At 40.2% G+C, this 18,824-nt stretch overlaps 1 protein-coding gene across 8 annotated transcripts in view; it reads left to right on the forward strand.

The window, feature by feature from the left end:
* LOC113526595 (adhesion G protein-coupled receptor L2-like) overlaps window positions 1-18,824 on the forward strand; it is a 125,632-nt gene that overhangs the window by 57,425 nt on the left and 49,383 nt on the right. For all 8 annotated transcript variants that reach the window (XM_026913781.3, XM_053233786.1, XM_053233789.1 and 5 more), the window contains exons 5-7: window positions 1,823-2,623; window positions 16,039-16,341; window positions 17,946-18,049. In XM_026913781.3, the coding sequence (XP_026769582.3) occupies window positions 1,823-2,623; window positions 16,039-16,341; window positions 17,946-18,049 (1,208 nt within the window). The remainder of the gene's footprint in view (window positions 1-1,822; window positions 2,624-16,038; window positions 16,342-17,945; window positions 18,050-18,824) is intronic.

Below are 18,824 nucleotides of genomic sequence, written 5' to 3' on the forward strand. Positions count from 1 at the left end.
TGTAATCTTCAAGTACTCAGCAAGTTGAAAAGGCGTCCTTCAAGCCCCTCTAAAAACCTTCAAGAACGGCCATATAATCAGTTCTTTCGTTTTCTGGTTCTCGGCTCATTTCTCTGTCTCTGTCTTCCACTCTTACTTTCTCTAATGATTAACCTCCTTTCTTCATTAATAGGGATGACCCAATGTAGCAACATCAATAGTCGTTTATAGCAGGGGTTCCCAAATGTTAATTGGTTGCAAGGAAAACTAATATCCTATATCCTATTACTGTTTTTTATTACTAAAAACACTCTGCAGTTGAGACAGTCATAAGAACTCACACACATTTAATAGGTTATTTTTTTCTGCACCATTTTTGGACTTTATCTTGATGAAGGCTTGAGAAGTCTATAAGTCATTTTGGGAACCACTGCACTATATGATTTGTACTTTAACTGTAACTAGATCTTTGTCCTTGACAACATTATTTTTTGTGTATATAAATCTTTCTGTCTCTTGCATCCTCTGACTCACTCCGTATAGATGTACTGTACCTGTAGATCTTCTTTATGACTCATGCTAATCTTTCTCTGCCTTGACATTCTTTCCACTTTTTTTCACTGCTCAATAGAAGTGGAGCAAAAAGGTAAATGACCGCTCTGGTTCTCGGTCCTCAGCTCCTTGTTGTGTGTTTGTATGGTTCTGAGCCGTCCACCTTCCCCTCCTTCAACCCTGCTCCCGCCTCCCCCCTTATCCCCACATGATAAGTAGACCTCGAGATCGCAATGATCTCGGCCTCATTGACTCCAAATGAAATTAGAGTGCTGTTTGGATGAGACGTCCCATCATAATCAACATCTTCATGTCACTTTCTTTATAGATATGCTTTGGTCTTGGGGTGTTCCACCTGAAGATCCTGGAGAAACTTATAAGATTGTGCAAAAGTCCATCACCTCTTTTGCCAAATTGAGAAATATTTTTCACAATGAGTAGTTTGTAGCCAAAAAAAACAAAAAAATTATGGCTTATCAATTTGGCTTATTCCAACCACCTTCCATGATACATTTTCTGATCAGATGGTTGGTGATGGGAGAGAGAGGTCTTTGATGTTATTTTTTTTTGTATGTGATCTGTTGTATACCATAGAATGCACATACATGGTGCTCTTTCCAAATCTCAAAGATGGATGTTTATCTTCAGCAAGGCCTCCTTCACCCATTATCAGCTCAGTTCCTTCTCTGTCTTTCTCTCTTGCTGTTTGTCATCCTATCTGTCCTAAGAAGCTTTGGCATTCTGCTCCACTGTCCTATTCCTGCCTCGTCCCTCCTATCACCTGTCATGCGTGTTGTTTGTTCTTTCCTCAGACATGATCCATGTATGTGTGTGTTTTATTTTAAGGTATGGCTTTTACGCCACTGATAGAACCCTATACCCTCAGTTATCTGACGCCAAGTCCAGCTGATTTTAAAACGTAGCAATGAATGCCTACTTAGGGAACATGTCCACAACTGAACTACATCTCTCTCCCGTCTCCTTTCATTTACAGGACATCTTTTGCAGTTTTTTCGCCTTTTTCAGTTACACTTGTGTTAAGATGTCTCAGGGAGCAAGGCCATATCGAAACATATCAGAGCTGCTCGCACTTACTTAACCTGTTGAATCTCCTCTCAACTATGCACACCACACTGTCAAAATGAGTTTGGGATCTAAAATATCATGAAATCCATGCTTTACACACACATACACACATCTTGCAGTTAAAGGATATTTTAGAAGAAGAAGTCGATATGAAGATAAGCAATGTTTGGATTTCTAATTCTTGCTCTCGTGGCTTTCATTTCAGTTTTCATTTGTCCCGGGACTTTGAAAGCAGTGGGGGAACCCGTTTTTACCTTTGAGGCCGAGCAGCAAGCGGGAGCTTGGTGCAAAGACCCGCTGCAAGCTGGAGACAAGATCTATTTCATGCCATGGACACCATACCGTACCGACACCCTAATCGAATACAACTCGCTCGAGGATTTCCGCAACGGCAGGCAAATGACGACGTACAAGCTGCCTCACCGAGTGGATGGCACAGGGTTCGTGGCCTACGATGGCGCCATCTTCTTCAACAAGGAGCGTACAAGGAACATTGTCAAATTCGACCTGCGCACACGCATCAAGAGCGGTGAGGCCATTGTGGCCAATGCTAACTACCATGACACGTCACCTTATCGCTGGGGAGGAAAGACGGACATTGATCTGGCTGTTGACGAGCGGGGATTGTGGGTAATCTATGCGACAGAGCAGAACAACGGGCGCATTGTCGTGAGCCAGCTGAATCCTTACACGCTGCGCTTCGAGGCCACGTGGGAGACGGCATATGACAAGCGCTCAGCATCTGATGCCTTCATGGTGTGCGGCGTGTTGCACGTGGTGCGCTCTAGCTATGAGGAGAATGAGAGTGAGGCCAGCAAGAGCCATATCGACTACGTCTACAACACCAAGCTGGGCCGCGGCGAGTACACAGACATCCCCTTCCCCAACAACTATCAGTACATTGCTGCTGTGGATTACAACCCTCGAGACAACCAGCTCTACGTGTGGAATAATTTCTACATCCTGCGCTACGAGCTGGAGTTCGGCCCGCCAGATCCTGACGAAGGTAAGAATCATTATCTTGCTTTTGTTTGGAATTGCAGATAGTTTGTTTTTGTGCTGATTGTACTTGAAGTGCGCAATGTAGTAAATGGCTGAGCTTTAATTTCGTATTGTGATGCAAATGCGATACAGAGGAAAGTTTTTCAGCCCCAGCTCTCTAAACAAAATGACAGCCATTTGCTCAATTCTTGTGCTGGTTTAAATGTTGAGCCTTTAGAAATGCAGACAAAAATGAAAGAAAACCCATAACAGCAAGTTTCGATGGTGATGTGAGTGAGACTGGCTAAACCAGCTATCCATGAAGGCTGATTAACAGCGAGGAGAGCAGTGAGCTCAACGACTCGCTCATAAAGAGGCTCCGACCTCATCTAGTGTCTAATCTCGAGGCCCTTGGCCCATCTATTATGAACGTGACATGGTTAACCTCCTTCCCTCTGCACTCGTGTGCATCATGATGTGAAATATGCTATTGCTATCTTGTGCAAATGCTCAATGAGCCTAGAGTTGACCCTCTCCCTCCTTTAAAGATACCCATGATACCCGTTGCCATGGCCACCTCATCAGAGAATACAATCTGAAGCATATTTGGACAATTTCCAACATTATTGCAGCAAGTGCAAAGGACAAATGCATAGTGCACTCCCATCAGAGGCCACAAATCACCGTCAGGATGAGCTTGGAGGCGTGGGTGCACGCTGAAGAAGATCTCACATACCGAGGGGTATTTGTTATATGGGCTTGATTTGAACGATTCCCATCTTAAGAGCCGAGAGGAGCCAGGTGTGTTACCAGTCAGCACTTCTCCATCAGATGGATAATAAGTCTAATTACCCAACCACACCTTTGAGTGTGAGTGGGAAACCCTGGCAACCCCTGCCACAGCCGCCCATCCTCCCTAGGGGGCTTTTTTTTTTATCTTTCTCTCAGTGCCATCCTTTTTATGCATATAGACCAGTGTTTCTTAGAACAGGGTAACATGCAAGAGAAGGAAAATGTAACTTATATAACTTATAATATAACTTACTTTGTGTCAAATTATTGCCCCTTCATGGTCCAGGATGTATACCTCATGCCCAATGCTCCCAAAATAGGCTCCAGATCCTGACCACGATTCTGAAGATGAATGAATGAATGAATGAATATGCATTCAAGGATGACAAGCTATATCCATTAGGATGCTAGTCAGAGCTAAAATATCCTTAGCCATCATTTTTAGGTGATGTTCAACAAATTCTTCTAGAAACTATTTTTTCGTTTGTAGACATCAAACAAATGTGAGTAGCTGAGGACGAGGTGTGTTAGCTTCTTTTCAAAGGTTTGTCACTGTTTTTATCATAGTCTGTTCTACCTTTTTATTATGTTGTACACACAGAGCATTAGCAATTCTAATCTTTATCTTGTAGACACTTAGCAATTTCTGTGGATGAATAACGCAACAAACACCCAAAGAATATGCAGAGCCACCATCTTGTGTATATGTATGAATAGTTAAATCAAGTATAATCAGTCTAAAGCTTTGCTGGTCATAATCTCCTCAGAGATGCTTAGATTGATCAAATAATGCATACAGGTTTCAGAAAAAGACATGAAATTCTAGAGTTGAGGAATGTCACAGTTTTAATTCACAGTATTCACATCATCAACAGTGGTACCTTTGAAATGTTGCTGTGAAAGGTCAGCAGTAAGGTTTTTCCATTTGTAATTCTGACTTTGACCACTGGCCTTTAGGTGAAATATCTTAAGTTCTTGGATACATTTCCCATTTGTTAACTTCACTCACTGCATTCACTCAACCTGTTATTGCCAGGGCCCTGTAAGTGTCTTTTTTCAGCTATTTCTCACAGTCTATTCTTAAAAAATACCAACTCAATCAAACAACTTTTCCACTTCTCAGCTACTTGGAAAGTTACAGCAGTAGCTTTACAAAGATATTGTGTGGTTGTAGAACTAGACATTGTGTGTATTTTCTGTTTTATCTTCTATACTTACAGAGGTCTAGTCTGGAAGCAACCTCTGACAAGCTGCAATTAAGTCGATCTAGACACTAGAATTTTAATGGGCCTACCATGGATGCATGCAAACAGCCTGCCGTCGCTCTGACGCTCGCATGTATGTAAATGTGATTAACAGCAGAATTATCATAATTGCCATCCGCGGGTGATCACAGCAGCGTGACAAAGAACAGGCGAGATTGCGGCACATTTCCAAACGAAGAGCATAAAATATTCAGTTTTTTTCTATTGCTTCCATCTTTAGATGCCTTTCCAAAACGCTGATATCATAGTAGTGTTAAGGTGGCGTGTAGTGAGACGCCTGTCTAGGGTAAGTGACACAGCTGTAGTGAGCTTATGCGTTTGGTTTTGTTTTAAATAGTTCTGAAAACAGACTGTTAAGAGTTGTTGTGTGTTGCCAAAGGGACATAATAAATGAGATTCCAGCTTCGCGGGGAGTTGCGGAACAATTACACAGATGGTCAATAAATGGAGTATAAATGGAAGTAATTGGCTAATGTTTACAAGGTCGCCACGCTTTGCACTTCTTCGCCTACTTAAATATAAATGCTATGCTCTTTTTTGCCGCTCTTGGTATAGGACGTAATAAAATAAAGCGGATGTAATTGTGCTGAGGCAGTGCCTTGAAATTGAAAACGTTTAAGGAGTAGATTGATTGCTGCCCATTAAGATCATCTCAGTTCGTGATTATGTCCCAGGACCATGTCAGCACGAAAAGCACCGACTGCATTGCAAAGAAGCGGGACTTAGGTTACACGCATGTTTTATGTATTTGCATGCATTTATGAATAGCCATTAGGCTGGCCTACACTAATGTGGACTCCAGTATTGCTGAACAGGGCCATTGTTATAAATTGCGATTTGCTTTAATGAAATTACCACCGTGGTTGCGCTCAGGGCGGTTTCACTGAAACAGTACTGGATTGATTCTGTAGATTACATGGTTAGCCGGGGCTGTTAGAGCATTTGTAAGATAAAGTGAATTGTAGGAGTATTGTAACATGATGCCGTTACAAGGATACAGATACCATTTTGTCTGGTTTTCTGGTATTCACAGTAGGCTCTAAAGGTTCCTCAGGTTCTTGTAATGCTAAACATTTCTAAACAGCAGAATGTTAGTTATACATTTACACTAAGTCTAAGTCTAAGAAATAGTGCCTATTATGGTTTTCCTTTGATATGTCTGATGTTCCTTGAGGGTGAAAGCTGACATAGATAGGATAATTTATTCAAGAAAGACAAAAAAATATGAACACGCGTTTTTTTCCATATGCGACAGGATCCCGAGTGAAGCCTTTATCTCCCGGTGTGGTATTAAAGAGCGCCTCTCAAGCTCACAGCATGCGGGGCCACTTGTAGCTCTCACGATAACAGTGCCGCATGAGGCGCTTGTTAAACTTGGCATGGAATTATTGGAGTCGTGCCACAATACACATGTCTTTTGACATTCGCGAAGCACAACTGATGGTGTAGGAGTTCTCTTTACACAACATAACGTTTTTGGAATGCGGCTCGAGCTCTTGGATCATATTTCACTGGACACTGCCGGGCTGCGAACAGCTGAGACACGCATAAATGGATTAGCAGTGCTGTACCGGAGATCCTTTCTGTATTGTATATCAGGAACCGTGCTAATGAACTAATCTTTTTTCTATGCTGCAGTTTGCTGCACTCCATGGTTGGTGGTTTTGGCTCGTTTCCTAGGCTTACATCACTTACATTATATATAGCTTAAGAAGGAATAGGTTAAAATGTTGCATAAAGATTATAAAAATGATAAAAAAATAAAAAAGTGTCTTCTTTCAGCATTAATCAGTGAACAGTCCCATCCAGGGGTGGCACAGTGGTGGCACAGTGGTGGCACAGTGGTGGCACAGTGGTGGCACAGTGGTGGCACAGTGGTGGCACAGTGGTGCAGCAGGTAGCACTGCTGCTTCACAGCTCCAGGGTCCCCAGTTTGATCCTGAGTTTCTGTCTGAGTTTCCAGAAACTCCGGGTTTGTCCGGTTTCCTCCCGCTTCCCAAAAACATGCTGTGCTTACTACACTAAGGTGTGAATGACTGGCGCCCCATCCAGGGTGTATTCCCATCTCTCACCCAGTGTTCCTGGGATAGGCTCCAAATTCACCATGATGCAAATGTGTTTGTGTTTGGTGAAATTATTCAAATTATTACAGAAATTAAAGAATTGAGCATGTGAACATTTAGCTAGCTAATGTTGATACAGCCTAGCTGTGGAAAGCCGTCCTGGCTAACTAGTGAACTTGCTCTGTAGCTATATTATGAAGGTTAGCCGACGTAATACATGAATACATTTCACTATAATCATATATTTATACATTTATAAGATCAGTTTTTAGTGCCAGACAGCTTCATGGAGTGAGTTAAATTCCTAACAAATCTAAACTCTGCTGCTACATACACTTCGTATTTGTCACAGTAGTTTAGCTATTAGCATTCAGCTAGTTTGTATGGGCAGAGTTATTAGCATGCTAGCTACCGTTTGTGAGATTAGGAATAAAGCTTTTATTAGTTAGCCAATTAGTCACTAGTTTACCTTCAGAAATTTTCTTTTGTAAATCATTCTTGTACTTTTACTCTCATACTTTAAGTTAATTTAAGAGTTTATACTTTTCTGCTTTGACCTGAGTGAAAAAATTGAAGCTGTACTTCAAACTTTACCAGAGGATTTATTACTTTTACCACCTTTTTTTAATAAGTGGGGGCTAAAAAAAAGTTTGACGGAGAAGCTTGCTAGCTGTTGACTTTATATTTTATTCTTCTCAGTAAGAGTAAATATCTTTTTTAGCCTTGATGTAAATCTTTCCATTAATGATTCAAAATGATTTCATTGTACATCATTGTCACTTATTTACAGTCTGGCACTACTTCCTTTTTACACAGCCTTTTCCAGAAGGAGGATTTATAAAGAGATATGAGCTAAGCTAATGAATTAAATGTCGCATAAAGTTACAATCTGTTGTTGTTGTTGTTGTTGTTGCTGTTCTTCTTTCAGCTGCTCCCGTTAGGGCTTGCCACAGTGGATCATTGGTCTGCATATTTGATTTGGCACAGATTTTACGGCGGATGCCCCTCCTGATGCAACTCTCCCCAGTTTTATCCGGGCTTGAGACCGGCACTGGGAGTGCACTGTCATGTGCATCCCCAGTGCCTGGGGTTAGTTCCCTGGCCGGGAATCGAACCCGGGCCATGGTAGTGAGAGCGCCGAGGCCTAACTACAATCTGTTGCTGTTGATAAATATAATAACACTACAGAAGCTTTGAACCAAATTATCGCTTATAATGAAGGAATACACCAAAACAAATACTGAATTTTAGGAAGTTTATGACTGGTGGGTTTGTTGATTTGTGTTTTACTGACTTTGGTTTCAGAATGTTGTCTGGTTTCAGAGAAAGAAAAGCCATGGCTAACACCAAAAAAAGGAAGAAGAAAAAACATGAAATCACATTGATTTGGCTCATTTTCTATGTGCTTTACTGCAAAAGGAGCCTGACAATAAAATATATACCAACATATTTAAGCACCAGCAAATTAAACACCTCATAGTGATATTTAAAAGGGATTGTCTGGAATGCACAAGCATAGTATTACCTTGGCCTAAGGAATTAGAAAGCCATAATCACATGAGCTAATCATTTCCAGGAGAATTTTCAAATTAATGCAGAGAAAATGGATTTGCCTCAGAGCCAGTATTGATCTTAAGCCAACGAGTGAAACCATAAAATTAATTACTTTCATCAGTCACAAGAGGCTTCATAGAGATGTAGTGGGATTCGGCGAGTGGCCCGACATCTCGCCGTGTTTGCGTCCATCATTGAGATGAAATGCGAAATGAGATTGCACACTGCTAAATGAACGCTAACCGAGCGCACACTGGTGTGTGTCACTCATGTATTCAGAGTCATTAGCGAGGTTAAAGGTCGCCATCCAGAGGGGAAAGAACCTCGCTGGGGAGGGCCTTGAGGTCTGTTGCCATGGCGCCGGAGCAGCAGAGGCATGTGGAGTCAAAATGAAATGCAGTGCAAATGGGAGGAAAAAAAGAAACATGCATTGTGACTCCTCTCTCAGACGCACCGTTTGTCTTCTCTCGCTTTTTGTTTGACCAGAGGCACGGAGTCTGTGCCGAGGATAATAAGCTGCAGCTTGGCTCTCGTAAATCAGGGTTTGCCAAACACACGCTGGCACCGATCCGCCCGTGTCTTTTAAGAGCCTGTGATGGGAGAAGATCAGTCTGTTAATGGTTTACATTTACATAGTCGAGAATCACTGAGCACCTGTTAGAGCGGCGTGATTACTGAATGATGAGTGTCTGTTTAGCAAATCTGGGTTATACACACAGGAGGATATTATTTCACCAAATCATCATTTTCATATCAGATTGCACAAATTCAGACTGAATAATCTATTTTTGGTGAATAAGGAATCTCCTAAGCAAATAGAAACTTTTTTTTTATTAATCCTTGTCACCAATCTCAGATGCTCCTGAGGAATGTCGGCTGATAAAATACAACGAATGGAAAATTTCTGGTTAAAACTTTAGAATCTGACATAGTATTTTTCTTGTGATTTTTTTAAGCAAAAAAAAAAAAAAAAAGGTTGTGAGGCTTGTGGCCAGGCGGTAATACGATATGATAATGATATTGTACTGAATTATGTCAAATACTGTATATTGCAGATATATTGTGGAACATTTTATAAAAATTGATACCATTTTGTTGAAATGTAATGAATCTTTAAAATTGTAAACTTAAAAAAAAAAAAGAAATTTTATTAAATATTTATTTTTTTCTCCTTTTCAGTGTTAAATGGTTTATTTTTATAGACATAAAATAAAAATACAGGTTTTCACAGTTTTTTAATTTTTTTTTTAGCTAAACCGACATTTGTTTGTTTGTTAGCAAACCTACGTATCACGATGGATATTCTATATCATAGAAATGTCTTCAGATATCATGATATGATATTTTTTTGTCATATTACCCACTCTTAATAAATCCTAAAAGTCTATTTTGAATCCTGAATGCTCCATACTCATGGATATTTCGTCAGCAGCAGTAGTCATTGAGGTGGAAATCGATAATTGAAGCAAGAAGCGAATTTCAGGCTATAATTATCTTTTATGAGGGAAAAAAAACAGCATCGGAAACTGAGACAAATTCCCATCTGCATGCATTTAAGAGTGTAGTAATCACGGTGAGAGGTGATTCAACAAAATCAGGTCGTCTGGAGTGGGGCTGCCACTTACATAACAACAAATTTGCTCCACTAAAATAAATCTTCAGTAGAATGATTACTTTTACAGCTCTTTCCAGGTCGTTCAGAGTTTAAAATTATGTGCAATCAAAGCGCAGGCCTACGCATGCAGTCCTAAAAGAAATGCTTCATTCGGATTGTTGTTGTTTTTTTTATTTACATTTTTTTCTCTCATTTGCGAGAACCATCTGGTGTGTTTAGCTTAGACTGTTATCGAGTCCCTGTAATATTTCTGCTGCATCTCACAAGAAAATGTATTGATCGCTGATTTCTCCACCACCGAGCATTCATTTTTAGAAATGCTTCCTTAACCGGTGCAGATTTTAAGCTTAAGCCTTCTTGCTCTTCTGTGTGCTGGAAATCTGGGTCATTGAACTGTAGCAAAAGATGTAAAGTTTGCTAACGCTGCTCTGCCTGAGAGAACCGAGCAGCGTGATGGTGAATAAAAGCAGTCCAGATTGAGATTCAGTGCTTAGAGCATGTTACTCATCACACCTTTATATTGTATGCCATGAGCTGCCGGTGAAAGTGGCACTTTGCCTCTGTTGCTAACAGAGGAAGGTGTGTGTCTGCGTGTGGCAGGTGTTGCCAGAGGTCGAAACAAATCTGTCGAGTGACAGGTGGCGGGAACCATCCGCGCCGCACGAGCTCGCGAAAATCAGACCACTAGATAAAACACACATCTGTCTCAATCACGATTTGATTTAGGCTTGGCATATGCGAGGAAGCAGTCATAAATGACTTTGGTCACTAGGTCACATGATCGATTGCCCGGATGACGAGCGGCTGATAAATTGTCTCACCGAGGACAATTTATTCACCACAATGCTAGACATGTTCAAGGCTATTGATGGCACATATTTACAGATCACATTATCTATATGTTAAGCGGTTACAGCCATTTAATTTCTTTTATTGAAACAAATAAGGAAATTAAAAAAATCACATGCATTCTTATGTTTCTTTTGGTGTTGGTATTCCAACCATGACATTTAAGAAGTAGATTTTTTCCCCTGCTATTGTGTGAATTATAAAGAGCTCTTTTGCTTTTTAATGATATCTAATCCTGGAACCTGGAACCTATTAAAAGTTGGAGCTCAACTTGCAACCTAAATCCCATTAAAAGTTTAAATTTAGCTTTGGCAGATTGTGTTGTTTTGCTGCTCAATGCCCATTCACACAGGCTGAAGAAGCAGCGCAAACAATGCCTCATAATTCTGCGGTAGTGTGTAGAGCGTGATCTAAATCGAGATCGGCACACTCGAGTCTAAAACATGTTGTAAAAAAAAAGTCTTTTTAGGTTTTAGGTTCATTTACGTGGTGCGCATTCATTTTTGTTATGAAAATGGGAAAAACAAGGAAACCATTTTTTTACATAATTGTATTTATTTGCATTTTAAATAGGAAATGAATTTATTTCTATATAAAATTATTTGAAAAAAATGAAATGTTGATTGGGTTTTTACTTTTTCACTACTTTATGAATAAGGAGAGAAACATCCACTGCCATACATTTCAGTGTAAAATGTGCTATTTAGCTCACATTTCTGACCCAGCTATATCAAATGAAAACCTAACTAACGTCAAAAAGCTTTTAATAAATGCACTTAATATATTTAGTGTGATTCAGATATTCTTAAATTGCAGCACGTGGTTGTCTTCCTGTACCGTCACCCACTTCCTGTTATTTTGTTTTAAAAGAGCTTTTTGTTATGTATTTTTTAAAATTCAAAAGCTGTTTCCAACATGTGAGCATTTTCACCTTTTGTACTTTTTGGTCTTTTTGGTGAAGACTACTTGGTTTCCTGCGCAACTGAAAAATCCACTTTCCACTGAAGCCTGCGAGCTGCTTAAGGAACTGCGGCATCATTTGGTTCATCCAGACTAAACAAACATGTGCTGATCCTTCCATTATTATCGTGTTGTCTCATGGCTGGTGTGTTTCTACGCTCGTTTAATAGCTTTTGTACGTTCCTTCAGCAGGCAGCCATCTGGAAACTCGAGCTGGAGGGAACTTCACACAAAGTGGGCGAATGAAGTTTGAAGTTTGCTTTGCCTGAAGTCCGTGTGCTTCAAGCTAAGAAACTAAGCAAGATCTTTTGAAGCTAAGAAGAGCTTCATGTTTTTTTTTGTTGTTAAGCACCGATGAGCTTTCTCCTCTCCATTTATTTTTTGCTTTCATTCTTTAAAGTTTCCTCACTCGATATTGTTAACAGTCATCGCCTCTGACGGACTACACGTCCTTGATATTTGATTCTTGCACGGCGAGTGACTTCACTGACTCTCGAAATGACAGCTAATTGAGGCTCGTTTCCCGGCGAGCGCTGCTGGACGACCCCCAAGCGTTCCTTTCTTCTGCCCGCCTGTGAAATTGGTCGGCATAATCAAAAGAAAATTGTAGAGCTGCCAGACGGGAGATGTCAGAAGAAACACTGAGGCGGGCTAGGTTGTTGTTTACCTCTCTTGCTCTTTTTCTCCTCCTTTTACTCCTTTTTTTGCTGCAGGACACGATTTACCTGAATGTGCAGGGGAAAAAAAACTCCAGTGCCAGAGGTGGTGTCATCGAGTGGTGTTCTGGCGTTTCAGATAGACTGACAAGGTCAAATAGGTGATTGACAGGCAGTTTAGTGACATTAACGCTCATCTTCGGCAGTATCGACGAGCCTCTCAGTAGACAAAAGCTTTCTGTTTGAGTTCTCAAGGTGATGATCCATCAGGTGTTTGTGTGATATGTCGTGAAACTATAAATGGCTTTTGGTTTAATCCTGGAACATTGTGTGCCAGTGGCTGGGAGTTTCTACTTGTATTTCAGAAAACGATGGGAATGATAGTAGGATAGTAACTTATTATCTTTAGCCACTCATATGGACTACCCAGCAAGATGATCATCATCTCTTGATTTATTGGACAACTGAGGTGGAGATGGTTTTCTGCTGCGGAAAGCACATAGACACAATCCAATTTTTCTGCTTTTATGGCTCACATTCGTGTTTGGACGTGACCTCTGCCCTGACAGAATATTAAGGGGGGGTAAATCAGTAGCCTGGCCTCTTGGGACAAACACATTTGATGTCTGGGATATTAGTTTTTTATTTATAGGTGCCCAGAGAACAAGTAGGTATAACCAGATTAATAAAAAAAAAATCCTACTAGCTGTAGACTTTTGAAAAAAAAAAGTTTTCATTTAGTTTAAACAAAATAGTAATATGACATATTTCTATTAGTTGTAGCTATAGTGCCACATACTCATTAGGAATCCCACCACATGCCGCACTACACACATCAGCCAATTTAACTTACGGTAGAACAATTTGTACGACATGAATACGCAATCGAAAGAAAGGAAATAAAAACGCTAGCCAGATTTTCATAATGTCCTTTAAGTTAATGCTACATCTCTGAGTTGATGGAAGTAGATGAAGAGGAGGTCAGAATCAGGTATTTGATACTTGTATCTCTATCAGTATTGAAAAGAAAAATTGAAAAAAAAAAAAAAAATCGTTCCTAGACAGTTTTCTTCTGATCTAGAGAAAATGCTGCATGCTACATTAAGTTGAAACCTAGAGAGGCAGCATTTGGAGAACTTTTGAATTCTGTTCAGTCCTATTCACTGAAAGAAAGAAGTGTAACATGACAGGTCCTTCAGTGTTAAGAATGAAAAATAGATGTAGTATCTGTCTATTATTAAATAAAATATAGTGTGGAGAGGGAAAGTGAGCGAATGAATGGAGTGTGTAAGTGAGGTAACAAACGTCAGCTTGCTCTCACAGCTGTCTTATTTCATTGCAGGAATAAGGCAGTAAATAATCAGTAGAGTGTCATGACCCAGAGGGTTTGGATCGTTGCGTTCTAGCTTACTCGTCCGTCTCAGGTTGCTCAGGTTTTCTCAGTGCAATGAGGGAGTGACTAGGGGAAATAATGAACTGCATATTTTACCGGAATGAAGAAACAAAAGAAAAGATGTTCCAGATTGGTGGCTTGGACTTCAGCCCGGCGTGCGTGTGTTTGCTCGCAGGAAATGGAGATCCGTGTCCGATGATGGGTTGCCAGATATGTGATATTTCCTCTCCTGCCACAATTGCCCTTTCCCCCCTTCCCCTGTTGGCGCGGCGCACAGCGAGCTCTCTTTTCTAGCAGCCCTCGTTCAAGTGGCCTCGCCTGCGTTCAGCCAACCCACAAACACATTTACACTTTTCTTGGCGTTATCGTACCAGCGCAAAGTGGGTTAGTAAACTGATATAGCTGTTCTCTCACACACTAAAACATACATGAAGGAACTCAAACATGACTTAATACTTAACTCCATGAAGCCATTTTCCTTTTTACTTGGAAGACAGATATGTTTGAAGAATGGGTGTTTATGTGTGATTTGAAATAAAAACTGCAGATGTCATCAGATATTCTGTCACATTGAACAATTCTTATCTCATATATAATGCACAGGAATTTCACCAAAGACTTACGCTGGCTCGCTCAGGCTCACTTTATTAAAGAATTAAGGACGAGCAGGCTTGAGGAGAGAGAAGAATGGTAATAGAGCTAATGTCAGAGAAAAGTGAAATGCAGTCAGGCTTAGATTTGTCTCTCGCCATTGACATTTAATCTGGCCAGAGTAACAAACAGCTCCTGTGAGGATGATACCCGAGCGAAGTGACGAGTCGGCATTTACTCTGAGGTGCAGAAAATGAAAGATGGGAACGGTTAGACATTCGCTTTGCTATCAGTTTTGTAGTGGAGACAAAAAGAAACAGCATTCCTGGGAGGTGGCAGACCTTTTATTTTTGAATTATCACTATATCTGACAAGGAAGCAGTGTGAACAGTGCACTTCACACCAGCCATTATCACACACGATCCTCAGAGTGTACAATGTAGTACGTTACTATAGAGGTGTCCAGATGTTTGAGTCTGACAAGAGCTTTTTTTTATGTCTATGATTCTCAAAATGGGGTCTGTGAAGCAAAGTCAGGGGGTCCTTGATTTTTTTCTTTTATGTTGTTACAGCAGTGGAAATAACAACCCACCATCTGTATGGTCATTAGCCGGTTTATCTGGTCACTTGAATGGAATGGGTCTAATCAAAACATCAGTAACTCAGAAGTAAAGAAAATTCAGGGATGAAAAAAACTCTGTGGATTCAATAAATAAGGCCAAATTGAAATAATGAGCCTAATGTTCAAATAGTTGGATTACGTTCATAAAATAAATGTGTAATGAGGGGGTCGGTTTTTTTTTTCCTGCCTGCAAAAAGTTTGAGAGACGTTCCGATGCTTTTTAATTTGCCATGGAAAATGAGGGGAAAATAAAAAGGGAAGATGCTATGTGCTGATAAAATATCTCTCTAAGATAAGCTAGCCTGTCAGCAAACATGGTTGCTATTTTAATAACAATATAATTAACCAAATGTTGCTAGCTTGCTAGCAAACTTGCCAACTGTTTTTTTTTTACACAAACTAGTTAAGTGTATTTAAGGTTTAAGTATAGCTGGCTTGTAAACATGGCTACTAGTTTAAATATACAATGTAATATTTAGCCTAAAATGTAGAAGTTTGTTAGCAAACTCTTTAAAAACCTCCTATTAGAGAGGTAACATCAGCGTGAACTAGCTTGTAAAAATAGCATCCATGTTTGCTGACAAGTATTGCTGTGTTTAGGTAGATGGATAGCTTAGCTAATGATATATTATGTAAATAAAGCTAGTATTTTATATGCTAAGCTATAGCCTAAAGGGAGAAAATGGCTGCAATGTACACAAACACATTCCGAATAAAGTTTCATGTCCAGCTAAATGTCAGTCTCATAATGAGGGACCTGATAATACTCTATATGTCTCAGAAAGTGTATTTGTGATGTATTTTATGACCATGTATCACCCAGCACTACTATTCTGACTGACAATACAATTCTCTCTGCGATTCAGTCTTTTGTATTGTACTCCATATATATTTCTTGACTTCATGAATATCAGCACAGGACAAGAATCCCAACCCATCCATACTTTATTAAAAGGAGAAAAGATAAAAGGCAACCTGATGCTGTGTATTGGTTAACAATCTTTAAAACATTGAGCTGCATCGAAATATTTCGCAGCTTTTCATAAGTACACCTTCTAACGATGCTTAATCTTCTCACAGTGTCAACACTCGCAAATGGGGTCACGTCAACGGCGTTCCCCAGAAGAACCACGACTACCCTGAGCACCAGCAGCAGCTCCACACACCGATTTCTGTCCAACACCACAGTCACGGTCAACCCCAAACAGAGCAGAGGAGCTCAGGAGCCTGCAGTGGAGAACCCCGGGGCTGTAGATCCCACCAGTGCTGGTCCTCCGCCCACCAGCAGACGGTTCTGCGAGAGCACTGAGATCAGAGACATCGTCTGGCCTCGTACACACAGGGGCGTCACCGTGGAGCGGCCATGTCCCAAAGGAACCAAAGGTGTGTGTTTATGTGGATGTCTGTATGCAGTGTCAGATTACTGATTTAGATTGAAGTCAGCATGAGGCTGAACATGGAGAGGTCGTGTTCGAAGGAACCATGTGTGTGTGGGTGTGCGATGTGTGTATGGTGAAAAAAACCCCACAGATTGGCATTTCCCTCCAGGCCAGAATTGGCCGCCCAGGCTGAAATTAACTTCGGTGTTCGCTCGACTCTAGGAGTTAATTTAGCACTGGTGATTTGCTGTTTATTTGTGTAAGGAGTCATGTGATTAGTGTGTTGTGACAGCTTGTTTGTGGATTAGACGAGCATCTACACAGCTTGATTTGTTTCCCTGAGCCATTTGGAAATGGTTTTAGGAGAAAAGCATGGCCTTGAGGCATTAATGAGGAGAGACAGACTGCAGTATTATGCTGGTTAATTTGCATCTTCTTTTTCTGATTCTGCTTTCGGGTTTTCTCCACTCTTCAGTGCAGTTCTTCATCAGGTTTTCTCTATATTTGCATTTTTACATTCAATCATTTGGCTAATGCTTTTATCCAGCTGAGCAGTTGAGGGTTAAGGGTCATGCTCAGGGATCCAACTGTTGTAGTTAGGAAGTGCTGGGATTTGAACTAACAACCTTCTGACCAGTAGTCCAAAACCTTCACCACTTACCCACCACTTAATTTCTACCATCTTTATTTGATTCTCTCAATATTACTTATTATACAATATTCAACCTTCTCTCAAAAGGTTGTCTTCTCATTCTCCTTCTTTCTTCTTCTGATTCTCATTTCCACCTCATCTTTCTCCAACTGGTACTCTCTCTTGTTCTCTGCACTTCCTTCCTCTGGTTCTGTCCACCTTCTCCTGCTATGTCTTTCCACCATCCTCCTCTGGTTCTCTTTACCCTCTCTACCTGGTTCCTCCCTAATTCTTTCTAGTTTTTCTCTCTGTTTCTCCTACTGATGATCTTTTCCTTATACCTTTGGTTTGTCAACCTTCCCTTTCTGGTGTGACACTTTCTTCCTCTGGTTCTGTCCACTTTCTTCCTGTGATGCTCTCCACCTTCTCTCTCTACTTCTTTCCAACGTCCTCCACTGGTTCTCATTCTTTTCCAACTGATTCTCTCCATCTTCTCCCTATGGTTCTCTCTATATTACTTATTTGATTCTCTCCATCTTTTCTCTCTACATCTTTTCCCTATATATCTTTCCTAAGGTCCTCCTTTCCTTCCTCATCTGTTTCCTCTTCTGGATATCTTTTCTTTTTCTCAGTCTCTCTCCACTGGTTCTCCTCACATTCTCCCTCCTTTCTGCTTCTCTGGCCTTGCCTCTGGTTCTCTCTATCTTCTACATCTGTTTCTCCTTCTGGTTAACTTTTCCTTTTACCCCTGGCTCTCCAACTTCTCCCGCTACTACTTTCCACAACCCTTCCACCCTCTATGTCTGGTTGCCATCTGGTTCTCTCTACCTTCTCTCTGTACATCTCGTCTCTTCACCAGTGGGAACTGGGTTCCCAGTCAGTTCTCTTTTTTGCAGTTTTCACTTGCTCTCTTTGCTTTCTTTGCCACTTACCACCGTGGTTCATGTCACATTCTCTTTCTGGTTCTCCATGCACAGGTATTGCCTCATACCTCTGCACAGCTGTGAGTGGTACATGGAACGCAAAGGGACCAGACCTCAGCAATTGCACCTCCCACTGGGTCACACAGGTGGCGCAAAAGGTTAGTACCAGATTTAAAAACTTAGGTATGACTGGTAATTTTTTAATATATAATCTAATCTAATCTAATATGATATGATATGATATGATATGATATAATATAATATAATATAATATAATATAATATAATATAATATAATATAATATAATATAATATAATTATTTTTTAATACACAATTTGTTGTATATATTTTATATTATTGGCCAATTGGCAGATTATTTCTCTTTTGTTCTAACAACAAAGCCTGCAAATTTCAAAACAAAAATGAATTTTAATTAATGATACTTTTGAAGCTTTGATTATATTCGGAAGCTTTGAGTACGTTTATTTTTCATCATCAATGGCTGTAATTAGTCAGAGGTACAAAACAGTAAAAGATGAAAGTATGTACCTGAAAAAAAAAAAGTGCACACAAATAATCAAAGCATAAATAAGCACCGGCATGAGCGAATATCCTTACAAAACTTAAATAAGGCAGATGAATGTGGAGCAGCTGCTTTCTGCTATGTGCTAACTGTTAAACTCTTCATTCTCGAACTAACAGATGACCACAGTGTTGTAGAAAACTAGACCGAAGAAGTGAAATCTTGGCCCTGAGTGGTAGTTTTGTTTGATTTGGCTGTTATTTGTGGTTTTTCAGTACAAGAGGGGGCTTGACAGAATTTTTGTTCTTGACCAAAAAAATATTTCTGTTCCTGATCAAAATAAAGTAAAATAAACAAAACAAAATAAAATATCCAATCTCCAAATACATAGCCACTTACATTAAATTAAA

This window comes from Pangasianodon hypophthalmus, chromosome 4, assembly GCF_027358585.1.
Source record: "Pangasianodon hypophthalmus isolate fPanHyp1 chromosome 4, fPanHyp1.pri, whole genome shotgun sequence".
Taxonomy (NCBI): Eukaryota; Metazoa; Chordata; class Actinopteri; order Siluriformes; family Pangasiidae; genus Pangasianodon; species Pangasianodon hypophthalmus.